Source organism: Copadichromis virginalis, linkage group LG18 (genome assembly GCF_057382275.1).
Source record: "Copadichromis virginalis isolate Kocher_CV1m ecotype Utaka linkage group LG18, C_Virginalis_male_GT1.1, whole genome shotgun sequence".
Taxonomy (NCBI): Eukaryota; Metazoa; Chordata; class Actinopteri; order Cichliformes; family Cichlidae; genus Copadichromis; species Copadichromis virginalis.
Window position 1 is genome coordinate 17099196 of NC_140635.1, and position 14520 is coordinate 17113715.

The 14520-nt window shown below is 39.3% G+C and overlaps 1 protein-coding gene across 3 annotated transcripts; it reads left to right on the plus strand.

Moving 5' to 3' along the window:
• The first annotated feature begins 7653 nt into the window (after nucleotides 1-7653).
• On the plus strand, nucleotides 7654-14206 carry arf1 (ADP-ribosylation factor 1). Of its 3 annotated transcripts, none has more exons than XM_085439306.1 (5): nucleotides 7654-10717; nucleotides 12112-12305; nucleotides 12394-12504; nucleotides 12624-12748; nucleotides 12844-14206. In XM_085439306.1, the coding sequence occupies exons 2-5, from the start codon at nucleotides 12161-12163 to the stop codon at nucleotides 13000-13002; spliced, it is 540 nt and encodes a 179-aa protein (XP_085295432.1). In that variant the 5' UTR covers nucleotides 7654-10717; nucleotides 12112-12160; the 3' UTR covers nucleotides 13003-14206. The 3 variants fall into 3 exon arrangements, with proteins under 3 accessions (XP_085295432.1, XP_085295434.1, XP_085295433.1); XM_085439308.1 differs by lacking the exon at nucleotides 7654-10717 and adding an exon at nucleotides 10763-10780; XM_085439307.1 differs by lacking the exon at nucleotides 7654-10717 and adding an exon at nucleotides 10811-11289.
• The last annotated feature ends 314 nt before the right edge of the window (nucleotides 14207-14520 follow it).

Below are 14520 nucleotides of genomic sequence, written 5' to 3' on the forward strand. Positions count from 1 at the left end.
CACAACCCCCTTACCCTTCCCTCAATAAAGCAAAGTCAGGGAGGGGGCGAAGGGTTAATATAGATGACATTAGTCCCTAATTGGAAGGTCCCGAACCTCAGGAAAGTTTCATACAACTCATGTCTTCTTCTTCATTTGTTAAAGATCTCTTCACATTTCTTGAGTGCACATATTTGTGTGTCTGTACCAAATCTATTTTGTAGCAATTAACACAAGCTTTTTAAAATGTTTGTGACTTCCACATTGGTTACAAACTCTGTAATAACGCTTCTTTGAGTGTTTGCTCCACAGAAGTGATATTATTAAGGTTCTTCACATCTCATACAAAGCAAGAAGCTGAGCATCTTGGCTATTCTAGGACTTAAATCACTTTGTGTTGTCTTTCCCACCCCTGCGCATTACTCTCTCAATCTATTACTTTGTGGAAATCATTAGTCTCCATGTCAATACAAGCTCCAAGCAGAGAAAACATCTCATTATGGGACTTAAAGAGATCCGTAGCATTCTTGGCTCTGTCAAGCTGTTCTTCCTTTCTTCAGTATAGTTACTTTCCTTTCACTGAGAGGACAAATTCTCAACGTTCCAATGCCGGACAACCAAACAGTTACCATTTGAAATGAGAAAAAGAGAAAGAATGGAAAATGGCTGAGGGATTAGAGGATCTAAACAGGATAAAGGGATAGGAGATTCTTGGTGTGATCCAGTTTAGTTTGAAAGATGGAGGGTCTTAACAAGGATTTGAGACTTTAGAATTCATTGTGCCATTATTTCCATCCTGTGCAGTTTCAGCTAAATTGTTTGCCATTTTTTGGCCTTTACAAGTCTCTAGTTCTTCTACCGACATCTTTACATCTTAACATCTTAACATCTTTACAAATGCAAGTGTACACACAATATTTAACATTACTTGGTAGAATGTGTTGTTTTTGTCTTGTGCATTTTATAATAACATGCATTTGAGGGGAAAAAATGTCTAATGTCATTATCACTCAACTTGCAACCCTCTCAGATGTTGATACAGCCAAAAATTGTGCAATAGCCATCAAATATAATCATGAAGACATGATTATATAGACTGTACATGCCAAAACATGACCAGCTTTTATCCTGTTTTCTGTAAATCAAACATGAATGCATCTTGGTTTGGCAGGGCAGTAAAGTGCCCTAGGGCAACAACCTCCAATTGACTCGGGCAGCAACCTGCGCCCTCGTGTGACCATCTCCCTGTCAGTCTGAGCATGCTGACACCCCTGACCCTGTCAAGAGTGTCAAATTGCTTGTCAGCGCCCTTCAGTAAAGCACAATGACAAGCCCTCTAATGTATTACCACACGAGTGCCAGCCAGAAATGAGAGGCTGTACCTCTACCTGCAGCCTCAAGGCAGACAGGTGCGCCGTCAAGCAGCACACACACCAAGCATACACACACGAGGAAGCCCTTTCTATCAACAACAAAAAAGTGACCAGACAAATGGTACGCTGGTAAGAGTCTCGATGCATGAGGAAGCATCAGTTGTCAAAAATATTAATTATGTTCCGCATGATTTCATTAATTGTAATGCCCATGCTTGAAGACTGTGTTAGAAATGCATCCAAGATCATTACTCATGCAGTTAAAGATGCTCTTTGGGGGGGCTTACAAAACTCTTGTCAGTAGCAATCAAAACATGCTGCCTGGACCACCTTGGTAGCATGTTAGGCCAAAGGGCCACTCATAATCAACTTGTCAAAGTCACAGATAGCTGAATGTCGGAGAACTGCAAATAATACCAGATCAACATGACAAGTAAAAAAAAAAAAAAAAATTAATTTCCAAATTTGGAAACTGCCTCGGTTCTGATGCCACAGATTTTGGTTGTTGCTGGTTGTCCTTCAGGCCCTGCTAGAACATGCTGTGCATTCCAACCAATTATCTACCCTGAGGTGCAACAGGTTCACACTCTAATCTTTGATGCCTCCTCACATGGGATATAGCTGGATTTAAACAGGGAACAAGGGTGGGACAACCCTTAAAAACTTGTATACATAGCAAACATGAATCAACTTCAAACCAACCCACTGAGGGAAACAAAAAAGTCTTTCAAAGAAATACTTTTATCCTCACTATTGTTTCATCTTGCAATGGCTCGTCATAGCCCATGTGGATGCTTAAGGTGAGTTTCAAAGAGAGCAGAAGAGGCAGCTTCAGATATTACATCCATCAAACTGCCCTTTGGCTTCACTGAAGGTGATGAAATGTCTGGTTCGAGGTAGGTCATCAGAAGTCGCTTAGAATTCGAAAAATGGACCATGGTAACCTCACGTCTGACCAAGTCATCCTTAACCAGGAAATCCAGTTCCCTGGCATGGACGTTGTGTTCTATGTGTACTCTTACACCTTGCCAGTATACCCACATACTCGAGCCAGCAATTTCCATTCTTATTACATCACCCTTACCACGCCAGAGGATTCATGTCCTTTCCGAGGAAGTGCGTCTTTAAAGAGCTTGTCTCAGCCATCTGTCACGGATGTCACCATCTCCCATCAACACCACTGGCTCCCACATATCCTGCACTAGTGGTAACTGAATGAATGAAAGGGTCACACTGGAAGTAAAACTAAAAGAATATTTTAAAAATAAAAGACCAAACTACAAATACTTTCTGACATCAAGAAGGAAGAATTCTGCACTGGGCAAGTCGTTTTATGGGAAAAAGATTTGATGTTTCCAAACCTGAGCTTTGATGCATTTCAGTCAAGCCACCTCATTACCTTTGTTTCCAGAAACTGTGCCGTGAAATACTCAAACAACCTTAAAGTAGTATTGACTCAATATTGAATCGAACATTTAGGTACATGCCCGGGGCGGAGTGCAAAATTTTATGTAAATCCCCTTAACGACCTTTTCAGGCCGCCGACAATCGCCATACAAAGGTGACTGGCAGGCGACACTGGTGCACATTTATCCTTTTGCCCCGGCCTGTCTCTCTCTGTGGCGCCCCCTACTGTGATAGGCGTGGGGTAAGGTGCCCAGTCGTACTTGCTGCCAATGGAAGAGGCCAGCATGGACCCTCTCATGGCAACGATGCAGGTCGTTGTAATAATGTTCGGTTTGTTTCCTGCTTCACACCCCCGTAATCCAGTACATGAGACGCAGAGGGAGGTATCCCATGCCTGTCCATCCGAGTTCCAACACTGCTTAGCCAAACCAACTCCTTTGTACGACTCACACAGCAGTCTATTGGTTGCCTCCGAGCCATTTCATAATGTGCGACTATTATCACAATTATTAAGATTAATGGAACCCCACAACACAAAACCCCAAGTCCAAAATAAGTTAGTTAACGCAATGCGAAGGCTCGTGAGATTACAAATAAAACATCTCTTGTGCATAGAAATGTATGCATGCTCACACCCATTCTTTTTTTCTGCCTGTTTCATACACACATACACACACACACACACACACTAGATCAGTGTTCCCAAGCCCCTTACTGAGCGTTTTTATCCTTGCTAGGCCTCGTCTCAGAGGGGAGCCAGGCCCCTACTGAGATTTTTACCCACTTCCTTGTGCAAAGCCTGTTTTGCCCCTTGGTAGCCATCTTCCATTCACTAACAGCAGACGAGCTCTGCTTTCTGTCTCATCAGCTTAAAATTACTTTGATTTGGAAATGACTGACTCAGGCGGAGATGGCCATAATGCTTCATAGGTGAAGACGTAGTCCATATTCCCATCACAGAAGTAAACATGAAGCATATTATCCTTCCAGACAGAGGCCATTTCTTGGAGTCCTACTGTATCTATCCCGTCTGAAGCCGTGGCTCCCCAGGAGGGCATAAGTCTTCTAGGGACACATTTAACATGAATAAAGAGGGGATTTTTGGGGGGCTATTTAAAAAAGAAGAAAAAAGAGTGCACATGTGTGTATGTGTGTGCGCAAGTTTGTGCATGTGTTGGAGAAAGCTGTTAAGCGTGATGATGCCATGAAAATTTGTTTGCGTTTGCGTGTTTGTGTGTGTGCTTTCGGGGAGGGGGTGTAACATATAAACCCCCTACTGTCCTATTTCTAGTCGTCTGTCCGCACATCACAGCTGTCAGTATCCAGTGAGATATGAAGACGAAAAGGAATACAGAGAAGAGCCCTTCAGTTGGATATTACCGCTGGCTTTCCCCGGGGAGTATGTTGGATTTAGCGTTTGCCTCTGGGATCTTTACTGTACTTTCGACTCCCTACATGGTACGTTGTAAATGCATATTATGATCAATCCAATAAATTCTGCTGCTTTTACTTAATATCCTCATTCAATAAAAGATAACACTGTATTATTATGATCCTTAAGTTTACAGATTATCTAGCTTTATTTCTGCCTATTTGTCTGCAGATGTTCACAGACAATATTGTTTTCAGCCCAAAGCTATAATTTTCCAGCGAAAGGGATTATCTCCAATTCCAGATATATGACTTGGCTAAATCCTGTGGGACAATATCTAGTTATAAAATATGAATTTGACAAGTTGCATTGTAACTTTTTGTGCTAATCTCAGTTGTCACATCTCAACAGCAGCACCTGCGCTGTGGTTGTGTGTAAAAAGTAAAACTGGGACTTGATTTTGTTTTGGGTTTTTCTTTAGTTCTATGGAGTACATTTGAAATAAAGAAAGCTTTAATGCTACTTTTTTTTTTACTTCCACTCCAAACTTCTAGCAAACTTTTTGTGGGATGAGATGTGACATTTTTATAGTGAAAAAGTAGAGAATATTTGACAGATGAAGCTGACAAACTCACTGCACGAATAAAGCCTTATTCTCTACTCTCTTTTCTTTTTTCGCTCTCTGTTTTTCTTTGATTTAGGTATTGTGGTTTATCTTGGTCCAGATGGGACCAGTAAACGTAAATGGAAAGCCATTCAGATGGCTGCTTAATAATACAATTATATAATACAATAATACAATATTTTTCGTTCTCTTTCTTGTTTCTTTTTCATATCTTACTCTGTTGTTTGCCTTCTAAGTCATCCGGGTAAAACAGTTCGCAACAAGTCTGCCTCAAAGTAAACATATCAAAAAGTAGTAAAAGTTCTGTTGCCGGAATTTAAGGAGGCAGTTGCTCAGATTATGGACAGATCTGCACAAATTATCTTCAGTGAAGGTTTTAATGTTGAGACTTTTGTGGATGTGTGAAGATTGTGGAGATTTAGCGATGGGTCACCATGAGGAAACTACTGTTGCAATTAATCACCTCCAGCCAGTGTTCATTTTCAGGGTGATTTATACAATAGTACAAGAAATCATAGAAATATAAGTCAGGATATGATAAAGGACAAGTATTTAGGTATGGATATTTCTCACTATCTGAGAAAAAAAAAACTTTGATGCACAACATGAAACTCTTTGAAATGAAATTCTTTATTCGTGCAAAGTTTTAAATAAAATGTTTCTTTTCCACAAGTGAAACCCATCAGCGGTGATGTCTGGAAGTGTAAAATTTTAAAGTGAATCTCTAAATCATCCTGATGATTTATCCTGAACAATTATTTAGCAGCAAAGTAAAGTAGTGCAAAAACACTGAGTCATTGTTTTGTTGCTGTGGAAAATGCAGAGAATAAAAATATACCGTACAGTGCAGACGTCTTGAGTCACCTTTCATTTCTTTATATTTTGATATGAAAACACGAGATAGGTGCAGCGAATCTTGGAAACACCTGCAAACACGCAAAGTGAAAGTCGATATTTAGTGTGACCCCCTTTATTCTTCAACACAACATGAACTCTCTTGTCCAAGCTTTCTTGTGATTTTTTTTATATAAAAGAAATCTCCAGGCTTTTGAAGGACATTCAAAGCTCTTCTTTGGATGCTGGCTGCCTTTTGTTCTGTCCTCTGTCAAGATGATCCCACACTGATTAAATAACGTTGAAGTCCAGGCACTGGGGAGGCCAATCCATGACTGATAGTGTTCCACTGTGTGTTTTTCTATCCAGCTGTGCTTTTACTGCACTGGCAGTGTGTTTGGGATCATTGTCATCCTGAAAAATGAAGACGTTGCCAATCTTATACTTTCCACATGGTATTTCATGCTGGATCAAAATCTGATAGTATTTTCCAGCATTAGTAATTCCTTCAAAGGATCCCCATTACCACTGGGTAAAATGCAGCCCCAAACCATAACAGAGCCTCCACCGTGTTTTCAGATGAATGTAGACACTCACTGTTGTACTCTCTGCTGACCTTCTCAATATTGACAAGCATTTGATTATGTATGCAGGCATTTGAAATCTGGATTCTTCGCCCCATAAGACCTGTTGCCAATTGTTTTTAGTCCAGTTAGTGTGTAATTTGCAATACCTCAGCCTTTTATTCCTTATCTTATTTCTTGACAGCCAACTTTCAGCTGAGATCGTTCCTGCTGAGGCTTCAGTAAACTGCAGATGGATGAACTAAAGTGCCAGATGCATCTCTCAGGTCATGTGTCAGGACTTTTTTTTCTCCTGTTCCTTCCTTTTCCTGACTTGCATACACTTTTCATCTTCTATAGAGAGCGTTTTGGGTCTGCTATCCCTTATTTTACTCTCGACTTGTCCACTTTCCTCCTTTAAGGCCACACTGCACACCACGCCAAGTTTTTTGGATAATAACTCTTGGAGAATCACTTGGTTGGTGAAGAAACTCTGTTTTATGCATGTCAGTCTCCATTATTTTTTTTCAGAGACTCATCTAAGGAAATGGGAAGCAATAATTTGTTTTTGTGACAGTAGCTAAACGACGAAAGATGCCATTTAAAATTTAAATTCTCTGGTAGGTGTAGATACTGCTTGATCGCTTGAGTTAGGTGTCTTTTGTATGCCTGAATGAATCATAGGTTAGTGTTAAGTGGTTCAATAAACAAAGGGGAAAAAACTGTTCATCTGAAAATGGTGAAGTACAAGGGCTGGATAAAAAAAAGGAGTGAAAAAGCAGCCCATGTCCAAAGAAAAAGTTTGAAAGTCCTTTGGAAAGATTAACGAACTATTTCTCAAGCCCACTATTACTTTTTACCAAAAGAAACTGCAGTAGATTTCAGTAAGGGCTCTGTATAATAACAGTGCAATGCTGGCAACGCTAGCTGACAGTATTTGATTGTATTTTAACGAGAAAATTTGCAACAGTTTAAGCTTGTCTTGGGATTACAAAAAGGAGCTCTCTGTTATGGCATTAGATATCAATATTTTAATTGCACTCACTTCAGATGTTCATAATGACAGTACAGTGGGGAGAATGAAATGCTTTGTTATGCTTTCTAATCTTGTTAGTACTACACAAACGTGGACAAACCTCTAATTTACTCTACTAACTACAGGTAATAACAGACTGTACAGTGTTCATTCTTCGACAGAAAGACACATCCACAATGTGAGCACAGATGTTGTGGATACAAATGAGCATAGCAACTGTTATGATGTACACCACGTATTCTTTTGCCTTTAAAATGTTCTAAAAGTAAGAATGCCCGTTTACTCATCAGATTTATATCATTCATTTTCCTGCTTTTTTCCACGCCTTGTGTTATGAATTGAATTGGTCTTTTTCATTTTAGAAAAGCACAGATTACATCATCTTTACATATCTAAGAAAAGCGTGTCATTCAAAGCATGACAGTCATGCAAACTGGCACATGTCAGGATTTGTTTTTGAAAAACAGAAACTCTTGGCCTTTTTTTGTCACTTAGCAGCGTGTTTGCTTTGACAGAAACAGTTTGCAGTATACACTCTGCCAATATGCTCCCCCTCCCTGACTGTCTCAACAAAGTTCTCTGTGTGCTCTCTATCTCTAAAAGCAAACAAACAGAAACATAGTGGGGTCTTTGCTTCTTTCTAATAACTATATATAATAAAATGTATTTATTTTTCGTTTGTTTTGGATGGCAGCGTTGATTTTAAATGTCCGACAGCTTTCCGAAAAATGTAGGCCAAACTAAAAAGACAGTAACACTTTGCAGAAACTTTTAACTGCTGCTATGAAACACCTTCCACACCTTTAAAGAAGGACAACTGTTGCTTTGAAAATATGCTGAAAGCGATCTCTATGGCATTCTGCGGGGCAAAACCACAAATTACGGTGGCAGAGTGAATGGCATTATGAGACTTCAGTGTGTGGTCCTTCACTAGTCTCCCCTCCTGCTGTTCTCTCCTGGCCTTCTCCCCTCCTGCTGCCCCCTCTGCTGGGGTTAGCAGGCATAGTTGACCCTGGTTAAAATTCAACTGTCCCGGTAATAATATGGTTAGTTTTTCCCTTATTGGCTTGGTCATGGAACAAAAGGAAGTGGAAACTGCAAAATTAAAAAGGAAAGAAAAGAAAAGAAAAGAAAAGAAAAGAAAAAGAAACTCAAATGAATCTGAATCAAAAAATTATGATAGACTATAGAAAATGATGCATGCTGCGGCAAGCTTTGGGTATAAACGCACATGTTTAAAATAATTAAAAAGGAAAAGTGAAGCAAAATTGCTCAGGCCTTAAATATAATTATGTGTGTCCTGGGTTTATACTGTGAGTACTCTGGATGCATTTACAGTTTTTAAATCCAGCAGTGAATCATTTACTTACATCGGGAGATAGTGGTTTTATCGTTAATCCTAAATTGCACCTCTTCTTTCTTACATCTTTACCTTGGTTTTTGTCCTCTTCAATTACAGTGTGTGGCATCCACTGGAAGCAATAGCAATAATAATAGTAATAATAGTAATAATAATGATAATTGGTATACAGACTGTTGGCAGTCGCTTTTAACCAAGTTCCATGTCTGAGCCTCCAGCAATCCACCCCCAGCATGAGTCAACTTTGGTGTGTGTGATTAATTTATCAGTATACCCCCCTTAAGGATAAACTAGTCACCATAATTAACTGCTGAATAAAGTGAAGCTCGTGGCTGCCACCATATTTTCAACAGAAAATCGTTTCCTGAGGTCATATCTAAACTGGGACGGTGGGTTGGCTTCAGATAGTCTTCATCAGACTTCTTTTTGCAGTCAGAAGAGCTGCCCACTGCTGGCCATCAGAGGTAACACAGGTCTAAGGCACTTTTGCATTGGCTTTGTTTTTCAGATGTGGAACCGAAGTCTATTAAAAATAGATACAGCCAGTGATTTTCAAAATATTTTTTTCTTTACTGATAATTAATTTACCACTGGAATGCACTACGAGTCAAAATTACTTGTTTTAATCAGTGCTTACAGTATAGACTGTATATAGAAGCTAGATGTAGGCACTGTGATGTCTGTTTTGAAGTTTCCAGTTGAGCATCTTGTCCAGCGCTGACATGGATTTTAAAAACTTTCCCAATATTCACAAGTGAAAAGGTGGATCAGATTTTCTCGTTTAATCTTAACTTAAAAGATGGAAACTTCAAAATGAATTATATATAACTTGCTCATAGAAGTAGGAAAGTCCAGTGGTCAGGTCTCTGCAGGACAAATTAGCTGTATTAATGGTGGCCATCGCAACAGATTCTGCCAAAGAGAAGCTGAAATGAGCTCATAAGACAGGGCTCTGACTTTTTTCCTTTCATATCTTATCAGTCAAGAAGAATATTATAAAGCTGAATGATTAACCACAAGTAACTTGCGGACTCAGATACATGAAGTGTTTCAGGTTTTGATTAGTGCGGTTGGAAAGGAGGTGAACCTCGAGCAACTAATAAGCTACTCCTGGGAACTTTAGCAGTTAGTGGGTCTTCAGCAGGGATAGGAATTTAAAAAAAAATTATGCCACTTGGGAACCGCTTCCAAGTTTTTCAAAGCATTGGAACTGTGTCTGAACTTATCAATTCTTTTATCAATCCCTGTAGCTGCTGGCAATGCACATTAATTTCAGATCAGCAATGTCATACATGCGTGTCTAGTGTTGCCATAAAAAAGAGTCATTGCAGGGAAGACGAATGATTACAAAGCATTGCTTCATGAAGACAGATGATAGCCGTGTTAGTTGTAATGTCTGTAACATAATTATTTCAAGCGGGGTGGAAACACCAGCAACATGCGCAACATGGGATTCACTTCAAGGAGTGTCATGTATTTGATGTGCACCACAAGTGCTATCGCTACAGTTTCCCAACCGAGCAGCTCATCAATGCAGATGTGTAACAAAAATTTTATTTAACTAAGAAAGCCTGAAAGAAAATGAATGCCATACTAGTCTGCCTTTATTTACTCGATTTTAGATGTTAACTGAGAGATTGATGTTACATCTAGAAATAGGCAGTAGTCTGTTTGGGATTTAAAATAAATTAAAAAAAAATCAGTTTTGATGACACTGAAAATCTGTTTATGTATAAAGGTGGATCAAGGATCAATAAGGGCTGGGCTGGTGAGCAGATGCAATGATTGCACTGGTATAAAAAAAACTTTATAAATTCCTATTCCTAGTTTTCAGGGAAATTTAAGATTCAATTTCAGTAGTAAATTAAAGTCAACAGGTCATAGACACAGCATGCTTATCGTGCATTTGTACTTGCCAGTACAAGGTAAAGCTATTTTTACTCTAAATAGTGCCATAACTAAAAAAAAAAAAAAAAACTAAACTAAAAAAAAAACGAACTAAAAGTGGAGGCTGTCATGTGTGCGTGTGTTTCTCCCCGCAACCACAGGGGGAGACACTTCTCCCGGCACGGTGAACGCAGGAGTTTTGCAGGAACCTCTGACGTGTCAGACTGTCGCCATTTTCCTAAGGAAGGAAACGCCTAGAGGGAACAAAACATTTCAACTGAGTAAGTGCAAGAGAGACTTTTTGTTAAAGAAAAAAGAAAAGGTAGCTTTTACAATATCTGAAGGTAAATGTACAAAACCCCATGTGTTGTCAAGCAAAATCGGCTTTAGTGTGTGCGATTCCGATCACCATAGTCAGAAAAATCTGACTTGCACCTTGTTAGCGGAATTATCTGAATCGACGAGTCTGTCCTTCCTTTCTGTGTGCGTGGGAGGTTTTTTTTGTACTCTCTCGCACATGATTTCATATTCAGTGTAACTGGGAAACACATAAATAGAAATGCAATTGTTGTTTTTATTTCTCAAGTTGGTACTCTTAAAATCTGAGCGGGTCGGACGACTATTAGCGTTGCACCGTAACAAGCTAGCATCACCGTTTGTTTACCTGCTCTGAAAGTTTTTGCTCCGAGCTAAATATTGAAAATGCTCCAGTTAGCCGCGTAAAATATTCGGTTCCAAACTGCATAAACTGAAAAGACAAATACTGGTACAGGGTGACAGCTAGCGAGTTTCCTTATAATTTCATTTAGTAGCTTTCAGGAGTCACGGAGCGTTTAACGTCCCTTTTATCGAGGTTGGTGCTACCACGAGTTTCTGCCTTTAAGTAGAATTCAGAAGCTCATATATTGCATATAGTATACATCACACTGATTAATGCGAGTGCGATAACAGAAAACTGCTTACAGATAATTGTGTTTAGCACAACAGTAGCATCATACTGATTTCTGAGGATATTTAAAAATGTCCTAAAAGTGTCTAACAGCCTTTACAGTTGCACTCCCATGCTGCCCACGTGACTCAATAACAGCAAAATTTCAAACATTCACCTTTAATATTTTGACACAAGCAAATGTAGCTGTCTGTAAGATGATTTGATCACGCCGTAAGACCCATCTCACTGATTAGATGAGGCTAACAAAACTTTAGTCATGGACATAGACTTTATTTAATCCCACACAGAGGAAATTCACTTGTTACAATAGTATAAGGGACAGGAAGAAAAAGCAAGTTAGAGATATATATTAGAAAAATAAAAATTGAAAATAAAATAGTGTACAAAAAATACCAAATTGCTATATGCAGAAAAATGCACCACTGTTTTTTTTATATGTACATTAAGTGCAGTGGGAGTAATAATAATAGTAATACATATGTATTTTTTAAAACTGTATTTAAGTTGCACACAATATTTTTTGTTTAATGTATGGCGATATTGAAGTTTGTTCTAGCCTGGATGGTGTGATCAACACATACTCAGACCTTCAGTTTACTGTCACAGCAATCAGAGGCAGTGTGTCCGTCATTTGGGAGGTTGGAACACGGTTTGGTGTTTTCTTATGTTTACCAGCAGCACGTCTCTGTATTGGAGCTGAACAACTCCTCTCTTTCTTCACAGGTTTTCTTTTTGTTTTTTTGGCCTTTTTGGGTTCCTGTCACCAGCCGCCATGGGGAATATGTTTGCAGGACTGTTTAAAATGTTCGGGAAGAAGGAGATGAGGATACTCATGGTGGGTCTGGATGCTGCTGGAAAGACAACGATTTTGTACAAGCTTAAACTCGGAGAGATTGTGACTACCATCCCTACAATAGGTAATACAAAAACTGTTTTACATGACACAGGAAGGAAGCCTAAAGACTCGGTTTGTTTTTAATGTGAATATTTGTTTCATATCTACAGGTTTTAATGTGGAAACGGTAGAATACAAGAACATCAGTTTCACTGTATGGGATGTCGGCGGTCAAGACAAAATTCGACCGCTGTGGCGTCATTACTTTCAAAACACTCAGGGTAGGTTTTTTCCTCATCGCCTGATATTTGATGGCTCATGTTAGGACTGCTATTTGAACATGTCTTCTGGTTTGTATTTAGAAGATTTACACCCATTTATTTGATTGCACTTGCTCCAGGTCTTATCTTTGTCGTGGACAGCAATGATAGAGAGCGATGTGGAGAAGCTCGTGAAGAGCTCCTGAGAATGTTGGCAGAGGATGAGCTGCGTGACGCCGTGCTGCTAGTGTTTGCCAACAAACAAGTAAGTCATCAAGTCTTTTATATAAGCAGGTGTACATCATAAACACTTTTCACCTTTCCTTTGTCTAATGATTTCTCACCTTCTTTTTTTTATAGGACCTCCCAAATGCTATGAATGCAGCAGAACTCACAGACAAGCTCAATCTTCATTCCCTGCGCAACCGACAGTGGTACATCCAGGCGACCTGTGCCACCACCGGAGATGGCCTCTATGAAGGGCTGGACTGGTTGTCTAATCAACTCAAGAACCATTAATGATTACGGCATTTTAAAATCCAATCTCCTCCACCCCAATCTCTGACCTTGCTCTTTACTTTTAAGATCTTGCTAAACTGAGTTATGTTGTACTGGAAGCTGTTATTACCACAAACATGCAGGCCAGTGGTGGGGGTGGGCTATTCTTGTAAAGCAGCTTTATTTTTATTTTTTTTTCACATTTTATGTAAGTGTAAATAAAGTTGGTAATGGGGCAGCTTGTTGCACGCTTTAAAATCCTACTGTGGTGATTTGTCTTTCTGGCTGTTGGGCAGCCATGTGTGCATTGAATAGAAAAACAAAGGCAGGGACTTTACCAGCAGATAAAGGTTACACGTACTGTAAGGACTGATTTTAATTTTTTATTAGAAACAATAAAGAATCATACACTGATTATGCACTACTTGCAACTACTACTGGTAATTTTTATCAGTAACTAGAAGTACCAGCGCCTCAAAATAAGTATAAACACTGGCATTGACTATATGTACTGACATTGCCCCCCCACCTCCGTCACGCACAATCTGTGAACACCTACCAGCCTTTGTTGTTTTAAACTAAGAAATGTTGCATTGACCTCACATCTACCTGCTTTGGGGTAACAGGGAGGAGCCAGCCTCTTGAGCCTGCATTGAATTCTTGTATTTTAGAGTCTCAGGTTGAATATGTGCTGCCTTTGCAATGTACTTGTTAGCAAAACTGCATGATGTAGTCTGTTTGTCTTTAAGGGCATGCATTATTATCTACTGGGTGTTTACATCATACAGCTGCAAAGGAACTCTTAGCCCACTAATTACTATAGCCATACACTGTTAATTTGTTGTAAGGAGTGGCTTAGCATCCTCACTAAGGGCTCTATTAACGTTTGCCTTTTATTGAACTCAAACCTGGGAATTTGCATTGTGCAGCTATGACATTAGTGCCAATGTTTTCCTTTGCAGCACGTTGGGTTTTCTTTCGTAAACTGGCCGTCCATAAATGCCTTTTTTTTTTTTTTTAATATGAGACACATCACTTCCCCCCCTCCCCCCAAAACTTATTTGTAAAGGGTGTGGCTGTTTTAACTGATTGCATCGTTTGATTTTTAGCTGCCTAAAATGTAATGTTATTCTCTTCTGGTTGTCTGTGTTCTTATGTAAAGCTTGATACTGCAATTGATTTTCATTTTGTTTCACACCATGTAATAAAATCTAAGTTTATGCTGCTTTTTGTAGGCTGTCCCTTGACATCAACTATTACAGAATTAAATGAAGTTTTAGACTATTTAGACAAAAGGATTAGGCATCACCTTGGCATTTTTCTGCTCAGCGAATCAATCTAAAACAGAATATGAGAACACGTATGTGCAGCAATTAATTGGCAATTGATTTTAGTTGCAGCATTAATAGAATTACTATTACAAAGGCCCCAAACTTGTGTCTGTGACTTCTTAAGGCTATCACCCCTTGACCTAGGAAGAAATATGTTGCCCCAAGGTGATGAAACCACCCAGTGCTTAGGTTAAAGCAGTTATGTGAA

What these genes read in the sequence shown, in the direction of transcription:
- arf1 (XM_085439306.1), top strand. Translation starts at nt 12,161, where the DNA reads ATGGGGAATATGTTTGCAGGACTGTTTAAAATGTTCGGGAAGAAGGAG. An exon ending in TTACTTTCAAAACACTCAGG is followed by an intron (nt 12,505 to 12,623) that starts GTAGGTTTTTTC and finishes CACTTGCTCCAG; the next exon opens with GTCTTATCTTTGTCGTGGAC. An exon ending in TAGTGTTTGCCAACAAACAA is followed by an intron (nt 12,749 to 12,843) that starts GTAAGTCATCAA and finishes TTTTTTTTATAG; the next exon opens with GACCTCCCAAATGCTATGAA.